The sequence below is a fragment of the Papilio xuthus genome, unplaced genomic scaffold (genome assembly GCF_000836235.2).
Source record: "Papilio xuthus unplaced genomic scaffold, Pxut_1.1 DF829758.1, whole genome shotgun sequence".
In the NCBI taxonomy this organism is placed as follows: Eukaryota; Metazoa; Arthropoda; class Insecta; order Lepidoptera; family Papilionidae; genus Papilio; species Papilio xuthus.
The window spans coordinates 3208390-3229994 of record NW_013528891.1 but is presented as its reverse complement, the minus strand read 5'-3'; the positions used below and the strand labels follow the sequence as shown (position 1 = coordinate 3229994).

Sequence of the window (21605 nt, the reverse complement as noted above, 5' to 3'; positions counted from 1 at the left end):
AAAAAATGAATAATTAGTATCCTATGTCCGTCTCCTGGCTCTAAGCTACCTCCTCACCAATTTTCAGCCATATCAGTAAAGCCGTTCTTGAGTTATAAAAAGTGTAACTAACACGACTTTCTTTTATATATATACATGATATTATACTAATAATATAATATAAATGCCTCATTGTATCACTTATGTAGGAACATTGCTTCTTGAACTAGGACAAAGCCCTGTATTTCAGGAGTTAATCCCCTTATAATTAAATCGATTTTACATTTTGTGGCAAAAGAGAAAATTGATTATAATTTTGAACATGAAATTGTAAATTAAATGAAAAATAAGTAGTTGTTTTTTACAACTCTAGTTGTATTTTTGCAACTAATAAACTTAAAACCCAGCTGCGGACGACACTTGAAGAGAAGAAGGAAACTTAAAACCGATTTAAAAGTCTTCCATAGTCCACTTTACATACGATAGATAGGTTTTTAATTAAATTATAGTTACCTACTTTATGAAGTTATTTCCAAAATAAGTCTAAAACTTAAAGTTGGTTAATTAAGCAAACTCGTTAGTTATTTACAAAAATAAAATGTCGGTATCACCAAGATTTTCATTACCAACGGTCACCTTGTGAACGTTTTTTGACCTATGCTAATTATCAAGCAAGGACTGATCGATGATTTCGATTGAATAAAGTACTAGGAAATATGAAAATTACAAGGAAAACCATAAGGGAAGGTCTGACGTCCGAAGTAGTTACAAAACATGACTCAGGACTTGTGTAGGGTAACCAAAAATGTTTATGACCGACGGATAAGATTTATATTCAAAAAAATGGTTACTTAAAAAATCTTAATTATGAACCTATCTTTGTTTATTTTTAATTAATAATTATTGTATACAAAAAAGATTAGCAATCTTGAATTTTGTAAGATCTTTTTCAATTACGTTACAATCACATTACAAAAAGTATTAGGATTTTTATACAATGGAGTACAAGCAACAACAAATAATCTTCAAATAAAGGAAAGTCTTGTTTATAAGATGGTATCTCAAAGTGACTTGTACTCACTCGTCTTTGAATGTACTTTAAGATTGGAATCTTTTTTGTCCTGTGTTTTCCTCAATAACTGGCAACCCTATGTTACCAATAGTCCACTCACGTCACCTAACAACGACATAATTCATATATGTTTAATGTAAATACAGCTCTGGCTATTAATATTTAATTGATACAGCTGTGATAGAGCTGCAGTGCGACATTGAATTGATTGAATGCATTGAAATGCATCCATAAACTTTGTTCTAATCCAAAATCATAATATTACAAACAAACGTTACTTAAAACACTAATTCAAAGTATTTAATTTATGTATTTTACTTGATATAATTTCATCATCAGCTCACTATATGTCCCCACTGGCTCAGAGCCTACCCTAAGTTAGGGGTGATTAGGCCATGGTCAATCACGCTGGCCCAGTGCTAGTTGAATTCACACATATCTTTAAATTACTTCTCATATATATGCAGGTTGCATCTCGATGTTTTCCGATGTAAATCGTAAATCGAAAACCATTGGTACACGACGGGATTTGAACCCATGACCTGCAGATTACAAGTCAAGTGCTTAAACTCCTGAGCCATCGACGCTCTACTGTCATTTAAGCTTTATTTAAAAGCGAAAAAAATATTAAATTAATGCAATTTTACAGACTTATAAGAATTTAGTATTGGCATGGTTTACCTGCCACACACATTGTGTATTTTACCCGTAAACAATAATCTTCCTAGAAATCGACAATGCTATTAAACACTTCAATTGTCGCCGAATCTGGTGTCAACGCGCCGAACCCAGCCGAATATAGCCGAACGTCACAAACATGGCCGCACGCATTCCGATTGCATCTAATAACCTCAAAATCGAATGCAAAATTGCGTATTGAATAAATGACGCCGCTTCGTTTAGCATTCCGACATGCCATAACAGCGTACGCATTTTCATTTGGGGCCATTGTCTCGGCAGATATTAGTATTGATTTCAATAAATAAATTAATCGTATGCCAACTCCAATAGCATCGCTTTGGCACGCGTCGAGGGACAATCGATGAATCGCTAAGTCCGCGATTGTCCGTACGGCCGCTATGGCCCGTCTGCTTTATTGGTGATTTTATTTCGCCTGACTCATGTCGTTTGCGTACGTGACCTAGGGCGTTAACATCTATGTAATTTTCATTGTAAACAATATGTTTAATTTCAAAGTCAGTTGCATTCGTTACCTACGGACATTTATTTAGCGTTTTTGTACGCGTAGCATACAAATTGAACAATTTTACATACGATAAATATATCTGATTTTAAACGTATTTTTAAATTATACCGAAATTTGTAAACTATTTATAGCTGTTAAAAGGTTAATAAGCTATAAATTGACTCAATCGTTCAATTGTTATACGCATCCTGCATTATTGCAAAATATCTATATTAAGTATTTAAATAATATGTTCGCAGTCTTCCATAAAACTACACTATCCTTAATAAATATAGAATTATTTCTAAATCTAATCTGCTAAGAAAATATCTGCTAAAACAATATCTATCACTCTATAGTCTAGTTAATCATTACCTATAGCAAGAATGGTTCGCGACACAATATTTGGGCATACTACGAAAAAAGAATCAAGTATTATATTAGAAGCAATTGCGAGTGGTCCCTATGCTACAGAATGACATCGTTCGAATTTATTAACACGTCTAAGAAAAATGGCACTTTAACAAGTAAAGGTTTGTCATCCTTGACCTATGGTCATAGAAATTAAGACGTCATATCTGACACTACTGACCAAATCACTTTAATCTTACTACCTACTAATATTATAAATGTGAATGTTTGGATGGATAGACGTTTGCTTGAAGGACTCTTTAGAACGGCTGTATGAATCTCGCTGAATTTTTGCATAGATATAGAACATAGTCGGGAAGATATAGTCTACGCGGATGGAATCGCGGGCGATAGCTAGTCTTTTCTATAAAATTGTGACAGGACGAGGTCACTGACTCGATACTCTTTTGGAACAAAACTAAGTTCACAAAGATTAAGAATCGCAATATCCAGGAATAGTAATCAAATTCCCAACTGTCATATTATATGTTGCCTGTATCTTTGAGCTATGATAATGACAAATGTAATTTGTAATTTATAACAAGCGGTCTTCATAAAATAGGTATTTTATGATGAACGACTCAGGCGAGAATATAAATTTTGTTTCACCTTGTCAAGGCGACCGTTTATTCCGAGGCATGTAATTAATGTACATAAATTTAATTAAATTAAATATTTTAAAACATCCTATAGCTTTGTAGTAAGTTGGCCACGATTTAAAAGACAACACTGCGTCGAATCCAGGACAAATTACTTTGTTAAAAATTTTTTATGCAATACGCAAAAAAAATTAGGACTGTCCCAAAATAATTACAAAATCATCGTCACTATATTTGCTATATTTTGAATTAAAGATGTTCGAAACTGTGTACATACATTAAAAAAAAACTCTATCTATTAAATATAAATCGAACCTAATTTGCAAATGATCTATTAAAAATAAAAATTGGTACATCATTCAAGTATCTAGAAGGATTCATTCCATCGAATCGATAATCGATATAATCAAGTATCGATAACTTAGAATCGATTGCAAAGCATCGATTAATCGGCAATAACAATTTGTCGTCGCCGGTCATATCTATCGGGTATTCGCCTACTTACAATAAAATAATGTATTCGTGGCTCGAACCTTCGTACCGGCGGCGTAGGCGCAACTATACCGCGATTAATTATACTTGATACTTGCTGTCAAAACTGACAAAACATTTTGATTGTTGTAATTGATATTAATGTCGCATTTTTCATTTCCATTCATGTCTATACAAGCTATACTATTTCAATAAACAATTATTATACATTGTTCAAATTTAACCGGGTTATGGTGACCTTTTTTAATTAAACTTACAATGTAATAGACCGGTTTACCATAATTCATATGCAAATTATAACACGACAATGAATAAAACCTATATTTAAATTTAATTATTTAATTTTTCCCTATAGTCCTTGTATATTTTTAGTGTTACAACTTACTATGTTAGTTTTAAAATAACGTTTCTATAAATTCTCGAATTACGTAACAACTAAATAGTTTCAAGACATTCAAATTATGGCTTAGCTTAAGCGACTCATGTGTTCTTCCAGACTAGTTTCTATATCTATGCCTAATTTCATCGAGATCCATACAGCCGTTCTGAAGATACCTTCCAACAAACATATCCATCTCTTCATTCATACATCCAAACATTAGCTTTTATAATATCAGTAAGATAGAGAATATTGCACTGACATATTTGCTTTAATCATATTTAGTTATATAAATAGTCGATTAAATATTTTTAATACCATAAATAATTAAAATGTGAACTCTGAACTCCAAGACGGCAGCCCCGCCAACAGCCAAGGGCACAGTGGGCTAATCACCTGCTTGCCAAAACTTTATAGATTCAAGAAACGAACACAGTAGAAAACCGGACCGCAGTAAGTAAAAGTAATTAATAAGTACTAAGAATATTGAGTCGTAGTAGCAAGACACGATACGTAATCAAAATCAAAACTTGGTAAGCGGCATTTGTATAGTTTTGTATGAAGTATAGTCGAGTGAGTCTATACACGGGGTATGGGCATCGTGACCTTATTGCATGTCTGACTCACGGCGCGTGCGCATTGACGTATCAATATTTTTGATACTTCAACTATAGGACTTCATTTATAAACCATTTATAATGTAGAACAGACTGGTGGTAATCTGTTTTACCGTTAGCTTCTGAGACTAAAACATATCATCCCAGTCGTTATCTTTGTCAAAACAGAGATATACAATATGTTATAAACGGATTTGGTTTCGGAAACCCACGGTTAGTGGTTAGAGATATTTCTTTTGTTGTCTTTTCTTTTGTTTTGTTCTTATGATTATATATCTATATAAATTAAAGATTAAGTCTTAGTTAACCCAGGTGGCTTAGTATGGATCGTACATTCCCTTTATCAAGAAGAAAAAACGAACGTATGAAATTCGAAATTTGAAAATAACATTGGCACAAGGCAGGGATCGAACCCGAGACTTTTACATTATAAAACCAATTCTTAACCTACTGCACTATGTCGAATAAAAATTCTCTTCTTCTCTTAATAAATCTTCAGATATTCTTAAACCAAACTCCAGACCTCCATCTTTTTGAATAAAGGTGCAATTGACCATCAAGTTAAAACAGTTGACCATTTAAAAATTCAAGATCGCTGATTACAATTTTCATAGGCGTTTGCAACTAAACTAGTAGAATTAACGAGATGATTATGCGTCAGCGTGGGCGCAGAGTGTGCGCGACGGTTAGTTATTGGCTAATTATTAAAATGCAATTAGGGTTGCCACATTTTAAGGATAAAAAACCTTTCATTGTCAACCCTAATACGACAATCCGGTAATTTAACGGTTAGGTTAAAGATTATATAAATATTTAGTTTACTAAATAGAAGAAGAGACCGTAGAGTTGGATCTGCGGGAGCTACAAGCTATGGACTGGCAGAAGAAGACGCAAGACAGGCGACTTTGGCGATGTCTTGTGTCGGAGGCCAAGTCCCACTTTGGGGCGATGCGCGGAGTACGCAAGTATAATAAGTAAATAGAAGTCGTAGTTAGGCAAGCCTACTGGATGTAAGTAGTAAGCTCCTTCGCAATGAAACAACACAACCTCTTTGGTCTTGTTTAAATCGTCTTGACGAAAAGTTTGGCTTTTTTAATTTTAGTACTTTCAATAAATAAGAACATCTTTTTAAATTTTGTTTTTTTTTTCTACTTTAATAAGGCAGAAGAATTTTAAAATATGAAACAGCAAGTTTTAAATATTAATAACGAAGACTTTAAAAGTAGTGGCAACATTCGACTAAAATATTTCCTGAAACCACAGAACATGTTTTTGTTGTGTTTAGTGAAGTCAATATGCGTTGTAAAAAAAATATATCCGTGTTTATTCATTATGGGAATTCTTAAACTAAACGACCCGTGTCCAAATAAATTAATTTAATTACGCAGGTTAGCATTTAAGAAATAAGAGGACGTAGACAACTTAAAAAGGCTATTTGATCTCTCTTTAAAAAAACTTAGTCTGGGAGAACACATAAGCTATGTGTTCTCCCAGACTATGTTCTACATTCATCCATGAAACCATTCTGGAGATACCTTTTAACAATCCATCCACCTTTTTTTGCATTTATAAACTTTCGCTTTTATAATTTAAGTAAGATTACTTTAATTACTAAGGTAAAACCCGATACAAAAGGCAGTAATCCTAGACACCGCGTGCATCGTGAGAAGGTTCTTGTCTCTGCAGTCCTGACCACTGGTCGTTTGAGTCATGGGATCTATGGTATGGGTGCTTTATTTGTAATATAATATATTTTGTATATTTTTTTATTTTAAATATGAAATTTACTATATTAAGAATATGATAAATAAATGAATACACGTAATAAGGTAATATTATTACGTTTTGTCTAAACTGGTAAGTGATAGCATTTGGCACAGATGTAGAATATAGTTTAGAAGAACACAGACTACTTATTCTGTTTTTTTTTTTGCTTCCCGCTGACGGAGTCGCGGACGGCAGCTAGTACGATGTAAAAAGTGAATCACAAAAAATTGTCTCGGTAATTTTCTGTCTTCTATAAATGAATTCAGGAAGTTTACTAGGCCACACGTCGAAATAATCATTATAATAATTAAGGTACTAACTCAAGGACATATCTGTGCATCTATCCTTTTCCTCTGAGACTACCTCCCAAGTCGCTTACGACCCTCTAGTGCTTACTTATATGGCTCAACAAACGTACCTTCATCACTTGTTTGTGCAATTATCGATTCTAACGCCTTGTAATAACGACTTTTGAATGTGATAAATAATTCAAACGACACTAGTATCATGCGACAAACGGAATTAATTGTATTATTATAGTGTACGATAGTTGAATAATAATAGATAATTCGTATCGCTTTATTTGAACCGCTTCTTAGAACGGTTTTCGTGGTTATTCCAGGCAAGTTTCGGGCGCTATTTTTCGCGGAATTCGCGACCGAGCGCTCGTCTAGCTTCACTGAAAGCCGATAGATAGAAAGACTAACACAATATGCATTTATATGACAATTGCAGTATTTGGTACGCGGTACGCATTACATCCTTTTAAAATGTACCGAATTTCGGATTCCTGTGAAATGTTTTAGTGTTGCTGTGTGAAAAAAATGAACGTCAAAATGACATTCTTGTTAATAGTGTTGCCATGACATAACTATATTTTTTGATATTAACTTATTCATTACCAAATAAAATAATCGTGAAAGCCACATAATATTGAAGTTTCCAGTTTTTAAATAGTTTTATTGTACGCTAGCTGTTGCCCGCGACTCCAACCGTGCGTATTTAAAAAAAGATTAATTAGTAGCCTATGTGTTCTTCCAGGCTATGTTCTATCCATGCCAAATTTCATTGAGATCCATTCAGCCGTTCTGGAGATACATATAAACAAACATCCATCTATCTAAACGTTCGCATTTATAATATTGGTAAGATTTACGATATATTTTTTTTGAGTTCAATCTATTAACTAAATGGTGGCAGAAAATAAAAAAATAAAGCATAAATCAACAATATATTCTCTTTTCTTTCATACAGATCAAAATTAAATATGTATTTTTAATCTGTACCGCGAAATATTTGATGGATGACTGTCAGTTTTAGAAGCAAAAGAAATGCACCGAAAATAAGTTGAACAAGCTATCAATACAGAATCTCAATCTCGTAAACATACAAAAACATAAAATTGACACAAATTTATTCAATATTACACATCAAGATTAAATATGATATTTCTTATGGCAACCCAACTCCGAATTTAGTCTGTGGTAAAAAGTTGTCTTTGCCCAAAATCGTATGGACTTTGAAACAAGATAAAACCAAAAGGAGACATTTGTCGAGTACACGATATGCTTATTTGGTTCAACATGTTTTAATTAGGATATTAAAACTGGCCACTTTTAAACGCGTGAAAGGAGTATGTCATGCGTAGGTGTCGTACACAGCCAGTAAATCAAATTAAAAAATAATTTACGACAACTACTGTTACGAATTTCATGTCATCGTCAGCTCACTATACGTCCACACTGAGGAACTCCGAGCCTATCCTAAGTCACGTGTGACTAGGCTATAGTCAACCACGCTGGCCCAATTTCATGTAATAGCTAAATGGTTCTATACTTAAAAAAAATAGAATTTTTAAAATTAAACTAAAAATCACGTATTTATTACTTATTTGTAGGGATTGTCAATCTTATTATCTTATCTTACTAATATTACAAATGCGAATGTTTAAATGGATGTTTGTTAGAAGGTACCTCCAAAACGGCTGCATGGATCTCGTTGAAATTTGGCACAGATGTAGAACATAGCCTGGAAAAACACATAGGCTACTGATAAACGAAAAGCTATACCTAATCTTAAATCGACTAATTAAAAGCTAGATTATTTCTCGAGTAATATTGAAATCCACTATTAATTTTGTATTAACCCTTTAAAAGATACCCACTTATAAGAAAGTAATATTCCAGTATGCATTCATACTGTTTTTTACGTACAATTCCTAGCTACAAAAATAAAGCTATAGTTAATTAAAGGTAGTAAATATGTGCGAGACAGCAGAGGCTACTGAAGTGTCATTATCGTAGTATGGCATGACCTTAAATAGCGTGTAATTTAGCCAATTAACGACGAAGGATAGTCCAAGGTCAAGCATAAGTTATGGATAGTTATAATGCTTTGAATAATAAACATCTATTGGTGAGTTGGTGATGCAAAAAATTATTGATTTCTTTATAGTACAGTCGCGTAATATATACAGCTTCTAGTTCTCATATTGACTTAAGTACAATCATGATAAAAAGTTCATACGAAGATGTAAGTTAATAGTTCGGAACACTATTGTCTTACTATGCCTTACTCAAAGTGGATTTCTGAGACTTTCTTTGTATAAAACATATCTTTGACAACACAGAGATAAATATGTTTAGTCGGGGATTATTGACTTAGAAACTCACGGTTAGTAGTTTTATTTTGCTATCTCTTCTTTTTCCTAATCAAAGTAATTCCACGAACAGAGAACTGCATTTATTATTTGCTGAATTACAGCGATTTGAAAAGCTATTAACGCGTTACGTATGCCACATGTCTATTTTAAAGGTTTGTTTTATTCAATGACTAGCTGTCTCCCGCGACTTCGTCCGCTTTAAGTTAAAAAAAAACTTCGTCAATTAGCCTATGACTACCATCCTGATTATGTTCTACATCTATGTCAAATATCAGCGACATCAGTTCAGCCCTTTTAGTGATACCCTTCACCAACACCTAAACATTCACATTTATATTATTAGTAAGAAATGTCAATTCTACGATTTTTTTGCAATAAAAATATCAGCAAATTTTTGTAAGTTAACTAATATTTCTTGTATCATTCCAACTAAGCTCTATGCTTGTGCTAGGATATGGATTACGATAATAGTCGAATGGCAGGATTCGAACCTCCGACCTCATGATCGGATATCCGTACCCTTAACCATTAGGCTATTGGCGCTTTGTCACTAGTCACATGATTGTCTGTTTAACATTAACCTATCAATGAAATTTGTACTCTATAATTATAATTACCTAAGTACTAAATTGCTTTAAGAAAACACAACAACGTAGTCTTCAGGATGATAGTGTGGGGAAAACCCTGTTCTGTTTACAAGTTATGCTGTGATTTTATAAAAAAAAATATGCGGTGGCCAGTGATTAAACGTTCGCGGTTAATAAGTCAATAAATTGAAAGTTTATTCATTTATTTGTTATATTTATCATTTATTATTGTTATAGTACATTTTTAGGTTATTCTTAAGATGACGTAGTACATATTTAAGGCGATGCACACTGAAAAAAACCTTCGTGCTGTAAGACAGCAGACAGACTGGCAAAAAGAATCGATTGCTTATCTAACATCGAAATATTCAGGGTCTTAAAAATCTTAGTCTTAATTCCCTTTTAGCTTAAACATGTCTACAATCGCACGCTGATATCCTTTACCAGAACTTTAGCGCTAGGCTAGCTAGGCACGGAGTTAAAGGAATGGTTAATTAAAAATACGTTAACTAAACATTGTCTAACTATAGTTTTAAGAATAATACAGCATGTATCTTACTAGTGCGTAAGTTTAGATTCATAGATGGATGTTTGTTAAAAGATAACTCCGGAACGGCTGAATGTATCTTGATGAAATTTGGCATACATGTAGAACATAGTCTGGAAGAACACATAGGCTACTTATTAAGTATTTTTTTTAATTCCGCGCGGACGTAGTCGCGGGTGATAGTTAGTTAACAATATGTATATTTTAATTTCTTAAATCATAACGGTAAGTTGGCTTAACATTTACTGATATAGGCCTCGTTTTTTTTAAGTTTTATTTCATTAAACATGATATGATCTTGCCACCCACGCCGCGCCGTAATGACTTGCCATATCTAACCTCTGTACTTAGTACAGTCGACAACAAAACATACAAGTTCCGTTATTAATTATAATAATTTTATTTAATTCAGACTACAAACATCCGTATATTCTAAGGTTAGCAACGGCTTTAAAGTTAATGTTAGTACCAACAATTTAAAAAATGGTGAAATTTCTCAGCGATGTCAGAATGCGCTAGCCTAAATGCAAAATTTATCCACGTATTTTGACATTAATGGATCGATTTTAGCATTTTGTTTGCCATATGTCACAAATAAATAAATATCTCTACATCCACTTTTGTGCGTAACTGTACAAAGCTTAATACAGTATCGGAGTGTGCCGAGTTCATGTCCCGCTTAGAGAAAGTTGACAGAGGTTGCGGTAATTATAACTATCTCGGTGCTTAAGATGTACTTTAAGTCAGTCAGTCGACACGTCACAATAGAAATGGTGGAAAGACCCACTTACTACGTACTAACGTACAACGTATTATAAATAGCTACTTGTTTTTGTTAATCTTAATTATTTTTTTAACAATGAGTATACGAGTAAGACGTGGCCGTCCTAAACAAACTTGGCGGCGTTTAGTAGCTGCCGACATGAAGGTAATCGGGCTGACATAGCCCGAGACCAAACGTAGAGTCCAAGACAGAGCGAACTGGCAGCTCACTGCAAACGCTCTCTGCCCCACTACGGGGACATTGGACTTTAAGTCATGTGAGTTTATATATATTTTACTAGGTATACTAATAACTAGCTGTCGCCCGCGACTCCGTCTTCGCGGAATTAAAATTAGTAGCCTATGTGTTCTTCCAGACCATGTTTTACATTTGTGTCAAATTTCAGCGAGATCCATGGAATCGTTCTGGAGATATCTTCTTTTTTTTATAACAGAAGGGGGCAAACGAGCAGCGGGAACACCGAGGTGTTCAACGACGCCCATGGACGTCAGCAATACCAGAGGAACCGCAAATGCGTTGCCGGCCTTTGAGGTGGTGATAAGCTCGCTTCTTAAAGGACCCTAAGTCGTAGCGGTTTGGAAATACCGCCGAGGACAGACCATTCCACAACGCTGCTGTGCGAGTCAGGAAGTTCTTCTAACTTATATCCATCCATACATCCAAACACGCATTTATAATATAAAAAGAGTGTATAAAAACCACATAAATCGAAGGATATTTACAATTATGTTTTTAAATTCTTTAACTAAACTTTCTTTTTAAGACTATACAAAAGGGAAAAATTACATCTGCGTTGAATAATTAACAAGTAAAAACAATGATACATGTCGTTTGGTAGGTATCGGTAGGAACCGGTAAATCTACCAATGGTTACTTGCTCGAGTTAATTGAGTTGTTAGCCAACGTGGACGGATGTTGATCGTACCTTTTTCGATTCAAGAATGTATTACCCATGTTAATAAGAAATTACACGTATTTTTTACTCTTTTTCACCTATTTCGTTGAGTTACAGATGCTTATTTTTTTGCATATAAATAATGAGTGTTTGTTGTATATTTATGGATATGTAAATTGTATTTTGTTCATTTTTATGAATATTTTAACTTAAGATCATTGTTCGTTTCGTCGAATTTGCAGTATTGAGCAGATGAAATATTTTTAGTAAACAGACATTTTTGTAAACAAGAATTTAAATTGTATTTAAATTACATTACATTTTATCCATCTAAACAAATAATAAGATGTAATGCGATGTATTTACGTTGTTTAAAACAAAATATTTGTATGTAAGTCGATCTGTCTGTTCCCAAATATGCGTTCTTTCTTGGTAATCTTCGAAATGGTAGGAACGATTTTGACAGAACTTTAACTAATAGCTTAGTTGTGCGAAAGTAAGTCCGGCCTATTTTATTTTTTAATTATGCTGCGTTGACATAGTCATTGGTGACCAGTACAAAGTTTCGTGTTTAAAATTTTCGAAAAGAAATATTTTTAAGTAACTTAAATTATATCGAAAAACACAGACCACTAATAAATTATTAATCGATCAAATTAAAAAGAATTAAAACGTTTTTATTATCATCGGCCAGTATCTACAGTTCAAAAATTATAAACGATAAAGAAATAGGTTAACATAGCAATAGACCTTTTTGGTAATTGAAAAAAAAAACTTACCCAGCATTTTACTCAAATCAGCATTATGAAGATCCGGATTCTCATCAGCCAGTTTCTTCCGCTCTACCTTAGCCCATACCATAAAGGCATTCATAGGTCTCCTTATCCTGGCCTCTTTTAAGGCTTTTGCTTGTCCCATCTTCGTAGTAAATGGAGCTCTTGCATATTGTTGTGTCGTATAATCTCTTGTCGTGTCATAAGGACTTCTATAATCGTACTGAGTTCTATAATCCAGGCCATAAGGTAACGTAGACCATACAACTAGTTCTGGACTTGTTTGCTCTTGAGTTGAATCGGTACTGTTTTCAACAGCGCCTTGTACGTATTGTTCATATGTTCTATGATATGTAGGTGGTGATTCAGCTATCCCAGCTCCTCCGGAATCCATCATACTGGAAATTAAAATATAATATTAACAAGGAGGTATTAGACAAAAAGCGTCGGTGGCTCAGGGGTCAAGCATGACTTGCAATCTGCAGCTCCTGGGTTCGAACCCCGCCATGTACCAATGTGTTTTTTCGATTTCCGATTTACATACGTACATTTATCTGACGTGCCTACACTGAAGGAAAACATCGTGATGCAACCTGGACATATCTGAGAAGAAATTCAATGATATGTGTGAAGTCAACCAACCCGCACTTGGCCAGCTTGTTTGACTATGGCCTAATCACCCTTAACTTAGGGTAGGCTCCGAGCCCCTCGGTGGGGACGTATAGTGAGCTGATGATGATGAAACAAAATTTGCAGGAATAGTTGGTACAAATTAATAAATTCATCCAAGTCCGAGATGGTAAAACTTCTTAGTACTGTCTTCAAGTTCTTTATGTTTAGGAAGCTGTGGTAAAATAAAAAAAAAATAATAGCCTATGTGTTCTTTCAGACTGTTCTAAATCTATGACAAATAGCTACATTCATGCAGCCTTTCTGTTCTAGTAAAGTTACTTATAAGTAGCCTATGAGTTCTTTCATACAATGTCAACCTATTAAACACAAATGGACCATAGCAAATAAAAATACCTACCTACTAATATTGCTAAATACAACTACTATTTAATTTGCTAATAAAAGCAAGTAAATATATACAAAATAAAAGAAAGCTAGTTAAGAAGTGTACGTCAATACATGCGTATTTTTATCATCAAAAAGGTTCATACCAGGCTTGTTACCAGGTACAACCTGGGCAGTCTACGTGGAATTCTAAAATTCCATTGGCTTGGTGTCGTTTCGCTCATTACAACGTATTAGCGTTAACATAACGACGTCAGGAAACGTAAGACGACCTCAACTGCGGTAGAATATTGTAAAGGTCTGAATACACGAGTCAAATGATAATATTACTTTGTAGAAACGATTGGATAGAGTCAATATCGATATAGAGTCAAAGTGAAGTCTTGGAAGATTTTTTTTTCTTGTTTTCCTTATTAAATTACAATAATACGTTTTTAAAGTAAAGAAAGATTGTTTTCTATTAAAGCGAAGTTCTACGGAATCTTACTTATGTTTGAAGGAATGAAATTTGGCACACATGTATAACATAGTCTGGAAGAACACATAGGTTACTTATTATGTTTTTTATAATTACGCGCGGACGTAAGTCACGGGCAACAACTAGTATTATAATGTGATATTTAATATCAACTTTATGAAGATTTCAATGATTAATAATAAGCGATAGTGTACAACCAGCTTTATGTGAAGCTAATCTATCGACACCGCGTGCAAGGGGAGAGTTCCGCGAGACTCACCTAGGTGGTAAATTACTTTACAATTATCAGTATAATATAAAACATTTTATGGACCACCGACATACAACACCGCGTGAGGCAACGATATCATATGTAAACTTTATAGCATTTTGTTATACATTTAGAAATCTATGCAATTAAAAATATTGGAGTGTCTATGTGTTATAATATTGGAAAAAACATGATGTATAAAAAAATTAAAAAAAAATAATGTAACAAAAAGAGTTGGGTTTTATTTAGTATATCTCCCATGTAGTTATGGATCTGGCTATACACCAGTACCGTTTTATCATTGACTTTTGGGACACGCTGTATATTATAACAAAATAAACTTATTTTATTTTTATTTGTCTGCTTGTCTGAAAGCCTAATATTAAGAAATTATCGTGATGCAATTATCAGCGAAGGAACTTCTAGATATGTGTGAATTCAACCCGGATTGGGTCGGCATGGTTGACTATGGCCTAGTCACTCCTAACTTGGGTATGTAAGCCTTTCGTTGGTGCTATGTATGTCATAATGTCGCTGAGTAATTAACAATAAGAGTTATTTAAAAGATCGATATAAAACAATGAGTCATCCGATAACCAGATTAGCAATGATTGCTTCATTCATTTCAAGTGATTCCAAATTTAAAAGGAAAGCCAATAGAGGCGCCGGCGCAAACGACACCCGATGTTTCGCGGAACGCCGACCGCGGCGCCACCGTCGCCGTGTGGGAACTCTTTACATTGTTCTCGCGATTTCACTTGACTCTTTCATCTTCGACACTTATCTACTTTTCTGGAAACTACTTAGTTAAACATGTGTGATACACTTTTTGTTAGAATCGATTACATGTTTGCATATAAGGAACATGGTTACCAATATGTATAGACATTAGTGACGTAAGGGTAGAGCGACTTGGGGCGACCGCTAAGGGCGCCGGGCGGACTCTGGCGACTGCGGTGCTCCTTATATCCTATACGACACTAAAAAATCTCGACCAGGGCGCCGGCAGTAGTCAAATCGGCCCTATGTGTAGGAATATAATCGAAATGTAAAGACTATTTTACAATATATCATATGGACTATATTAAACTAATGGAGCCTAGGAAGGAAAAATATTCCATTCAGTGCGTTTAGAGGCGCATTAGGCAACGCATCTGGAAACTTATAATCTACTACAATCTGTTGGAAATCACTTCCTTATTTTAGCTAATACAGCTGGCCGCAAGGTTTTTGCAACTTATTAAAAAACTAACTGCTAATTACTGACGATATCTAATATTATTTTCGTTGCGAATTTTTTCATGTATTTTTTTTTTTATAGTAATTTTTTATCAACATGCTAATGTATCCTCACCCTTAGTTCTATAATTAATATTTATCTATACGGTACTTGCAACTGCAATATCTCTGCGAGTCACATAATCTGTGCAAATTATGTGACATTTCATACTTAAATAGTCAAGTACTGCAGACTGTTTTAATGCGGATTTATTACAAAATAATCTTTAGGTATCTACAGGATGATAGTAAATTAAACAAATAGATATGCTGTAATTGTTCTAAACAAATGTGCAATGCTGAAGACAAATGAATATATGATAGTTTCACGAATCACGTGACATACGTTTTCATAACGACATCTATAAATGAATCAAAATTTTGTATGACATTTGTCGGTGTAGTTTCCGGACACGCTGTACAAATCTAATAATCATGCTAAGCTCTGAGATGACGTATTTCGATAATTGATGAAAACTTTGTAAGGAACGGGCGTACACGTAAACGTAATTAATTAATAAAAAAAAAACTTTTACTATGATTTATGGCCGAAATCAGGAGTGTTAGACAAAGTGTATCGCTACGAAGAGATTCCATAACGAATTTTAATAATGTATAGAACTGACGCGCAACAATCACGCGACTTAACAAAAGATATTGTCAGTTCTATACGTTTTTGAAGTTCGCTATGGAATCATTTTGTAGCGAATAAATTTTGTCTAACCCCGCAGAACTGCTTAATTCCAGACTGATATGTATTTCTGTTACAAATTTCAAGTAATAAGTTTCACCCGTGACATCGTCCGCGTTGAATTAAAATAGGTTAATAATCTATAATTTCTTTTAAACATTTTTAAATTTAATTATCAATTGTATTGTAATATGAGGAAGAAAATAATGAGATAAAAACGTATCATCTTTATATTATTGTTTATAACGTAAATAGATGTGTACATTTCAATTGCTTTTCTCATGTTTCCAGAGTATAAAAGTAAATATAAATAAAAATCTCGACGCACAATCGAGAGTTGGCAACTGTTAGAAATAAATCGCATTCCATACCGTCTAAACAAAACTGTAAGAATGAATAAAGAGTTAAATCAGACCTATTGTGGTACAGATTCCTCGTTACTAATATGTTTTGGAATCCATAATAAATTGACAATTTTATATATATGTTACTAATATTATAAATGCGAATGTTTGGATGGATGTTTGTTAGAAGTTATCTCCAGAACGACTGCATACATCTCGCTGAAATTTGACATAGATTTAGAACATAGTCTGGAAGAACGCGTATACTACTATTTATGGTTTTTTTTATATATATAATAAATGCGAATGTTTGGATGGATGTTTGTTAGAAGTTATCTCCAGAACGGCTGCATGGATCTCGCTGAAATTTGGCATAGATGTAGAACATAGTCTGGAATAACACATAGACTACTAATTTTTTTCGCATCATAATAAACTTCTTTCGCGTAAAAAAAGCTGTGTTTATGACGTCGTCTTCAAATCGAAATCGATTGGTATCGTGAAAAATCGATTTTTTTGGATTATTTTGAACATTTTACTTTTACGTGTACACTTAGATTACGATATTCAAATGAACATTGAATTTTGTATAAAATAAAATTTATTCACAATTTCATAATTGCTATTTAGATGTGTGCTTTCTTTTTTTTCTATTGTAAGAATCTTATTTATAAGTAGAGTGATCATTTATCTCTTTACATAAATAAATATAATTATTTCTAATTAAATAAATGTATAAAGTGAGCGTCGGTGGCTCAGTGGTCAAGCACTTTACTTGCAATCTGCAGATCCTGGGTTCAAATCCCGCCATGTACCAATGTGTTTTTCGATTTCCGATTTACATATGTACATTTATCCGACGTTCTTACGGTGAAGGAAAACATCGTGATGCTGCACATATCTGAGAAGTAATTTAAAGATATGTGTGAAGTCAATCAACCCGCACTTGGCCAGCGTGGTTGACTATGGCCTAATTACCCTTAACTTAGGGTAGGCTCCGAGCCCCTCAGTGGGGACGTATAGTGGGCTGATGATGATGATAAAATGATAAACATATTCTTCTCTATTTATCATAATCTAGCTGTTTTCAAAAAACTTTATTAATTTACTTAGCCTATGTGTTCTTTCAGGTTAAGTTCTACACCTAAGCAAAATTTCATCATGATGCAGCCGTTCTGGAGATACCTTTAAACAAACATCCATCTAAACATTCGCATTTATAATATTAGTAAGAGGTAAATGTGTCTTGTATATTGAAGTTAAATAGTGCGTAGTGACGTCACAAATATTACACAACAAACTCCGTCACGTCTGTAGATAACTCTAAAACTACTGAATGGGTTTTCATGCGATCATTAAAATACCAAATGATTCATAAGGATTCATTCATGTTTTATATTTTGAATTAGTTTACAAGATACGTGAACAAATTATTTAAAATTCATACTAATAAACTAACTATCGCCCGTGGCTACGTTACGAGGAATTACAAAAACTTAATTAGTAATCTGTATGTTTGTCTAGACTATGTTCTACTGCCAAACAGCAAGATCGATGACGTCGTTCTTTAGATACCTTATAACAAACATACAAACATTCGCATTTATAATATTAGTAAGAAGTAAGATCATTTAATTCCAGAATAGAGTTACTTTCTGATTAAGTTTTTTTTCGTTCACTTCAATGTTGTTACTAATGTATCATGAACATTTCTTTCAAACTGTGTAATTATCATGGAAAGTCGCTTGAGGGGTGGGGGTTGGGGGGGTGTAGTGATGTTCGCACATTATTTTCAAATATCGAACAAGACAATAGCCATTGTTGACAGAGCGCGATGTCAGCGTTCCACGGACTTATCTCGGGACATCGAAAACAGCAGTCGTGTCGAATCGATTCTTCTCATTTTACAATCGATTTTGATGATGGTGTGCACAAAACTCGATTAATTGGGAATATTGGGGAACGTTAAATGAGTCATATATTAATTATGATTCAATATATTTTACGTATGAATCAAAGTTTGTTTAGGGAAAACAATTGAGCATGTACAAACGTCACGCGTGGTAGAGTACTTACTAAATTGGGTTACTTATGGATTCACAGTGCTATATTTATTACTAGCTGTCGCACGCAACTCTGTTCGTGGGGAATAAAAAGAAACATAATTAGAAGCCTATGTGTTCTTCCAGACTATATTCATTATTCATTTAAGCCAAATTTCAAGATCCGTTGAGTAGTTCTGGAGATACCTTCAAACGAACATCCATCCATCCATCTAAACATTCACATAATATTAGTAAGAAGTAATATGTACGATTTATTGATATTATTCTGTAGCTTTTAATTTTTTTTCTCTTCCTATTTATTTTTTCTTTTCAATAAAACAAATGAAATCTATACTAATATTATAAAGTTTTTGTTTGTTTAAACGCGCAAATCCCAGGAACTACTGGTCCGATTTGAAAAAATCTTTTTTTGTTAGATAGTCCATTTATAGAGGAAGACTTTAGGCTATATAACATCACGCTGTGACAAACAGAGAAGCGTCAGTGAGAAATGTTGTAAAAACGGGGAAAATTATACACATTCTGGGACTTTCGTTGCGTGCGCTGCCATAAACGGTTTAAGTAACTCAAAAATGTACATATAAAAACGAAAATCACATTTGGTACTCAGCCGTCCATGAACGAACTTGATCGTGGCAATTTAGATCCGGTGTCTATACAAGTCTAATAATTATGCAAATTCATACGTAAATCTAATTAAGCGTGAACCTCCTTCTGAAAATACCACCTTTTGTCATAACTCAATCAACAGAACCTGAGATACGACACAGACTTACACAAACCCATACAAACATAAAACACACACAAACATGTACATCACCGACGTATCGTGAATGTCGCCTTTTCGTAAACCGTCTAGGCAATATGTAAAGAATCAGAAAATAGTATACAGAAACAATCTAATCACAAAGTTACATATTATACGATGCATCGTATAGATGACATTTCATTTTCCGTACAGTCAGCTGCATAAATATGTATGCATTTAAAAAACTTCAGAAACTTTCAAAAAAATGTACTATATAGCTCCGACCATATACATGTTTTTAAAGTATAAGTGCATACGTATTTTAGAATACGCATTAAATATTAATGTAGCTGCCTGTACATTTAAGAATCGCGGACTGACGGCCACTGATGTCCAGTGCAAATTAATGAAAAGTTACCTTTTACTTACTTAAATAAAACACAGCACTTTGTGACTAAAACCTTATCTTTCCAAAGCGAAAATCTTTACGCAAAATTTGAGCCCCCGGGGGACGCAGTAGTGATATGGAATTCTCTTTCATATCATGAACATACCCACTAAGCTCCTCTGTTCCTCCTAAGGTGGCGAGGCTATAGGCATGCTTGCGCTTTATACCGCTTTAGACTAAATCCATTGGATACGCAATTTGAAGTCTAGTCAAATTAGGAACAGACTGCAATCACAATTTACCGGTGACGGTATGACACGTGGCATGCATTGCGAGTGTAGCGCAAGTTGATAGCTTATCGCAAGATAAGCGATCTCCTTATCACAGATGCAACAGACCGAGCACCCACTTTAAACTCCAATACGCGAATAACTCCAATATCTAGGATTACAAATAAGTATTATAATTATTATTCCAGGCAGATTGAAATGGTTTACAAAGTTTTATTGTTATCAGAGGCCGCTTCACTATGCAACTTTATCGGACAATAATAATTAAAATGTACTGGTTTAGATGGTTGGGTGTTTTAGAGTATATATATCCAGAACGGCTCAATGGATCTAGATGAAATTTGGCACAGATGTAGAACATAGTCTGGAAGAACACATAGGCTAATTACGCTTTTTTAACCCCGCGCAGAAGGAGTCGCAGGCGATAGTTACTTTCAAAATATTATTATAAACAAACTTTTCGTGGCATAACTTCATAAGAGCATATTGTAGGTTTAATAATCTATAAAAAAAACATACTGTCATAGGAATTTCACCAATGGAAACACTGATTTTTAATTATACACAAAATTATTAGCTCAATAATCTCTGAAATAAAAGATAAACGTAATTGATTTAAATCGGTTGCGGATATTTCAAATAAATTGTGATAATAAGACCCATATATGGTTAATGAAAAGCTTTATGCAACAGAGAGCAATCGTTAAACAATTCTGTACGGAATTTGATTAACAAACACCAATGAATTCCTTGATTCCGTAAGACGATTGTAATATTAGGAATCTCAGTTATTGTCTTATTGTAATCTATTATCGCTACCAATTTCTATGACACATCGATGACAGTTGGATGATGTTATGCAATGATGATGAAAGCAATTTCACACATCCCATACAACAAGCATAATAGAAGAAATTTTGTACTGATATTCCGCCCAACTTACTGAGTTCTTAGGGTTAAATAAACTGATCCTTAGTGTACCTACACTGAAGGTTTCTTAGTGACTACTTAATGACTCTAGGTAAGTGTCCAAGTTCTATCTGTATAAAATTGTCCTATTACATACTTTTATATGATAGGCATTATTCTTATTTAGTTATCGATTTTATTAACCTACTAGCTGTTGACCGTAACTCCGTACGCGTGGAATTTAAAAAAATCTGTTGTAAATGTGTTCTTCCAGACTATGTTCTACATCTATGCCAAATTACAGCGATATCCATGTAGGCGTTCTCGAGATACCTTCTAAAATCCATCCATCAATCTAAACATTCGCATTTATAATATTAGTAAGATTCCGTGATA

At 33.9% G+C, this 21605-nt stretch overlaps 1 protein-coding gene across 2 annotated transcripts in view; it reads right to left on the bottom strand.

Moving 5' to 3' along the window:
- The window catches only part of Sox15 (Sox box protein 15), a 99551-nt gene that overhangs the window by 58297 nt on the left and 19649 nt on the right, over nt 1–21605 (bottom strand). For both annotated transcript variants that reach the window (XM_013306078.1, XM_013306086.1), the window contains exon 3: nt 12757–13148. In XM_013306078.1, the coding sequence (XP_013161532.1) occupies nt 12757–13148 (392 nt within the window). The remainder of the gene's footprint in view (nt 1–12756; nt 13149–21605) is intronic.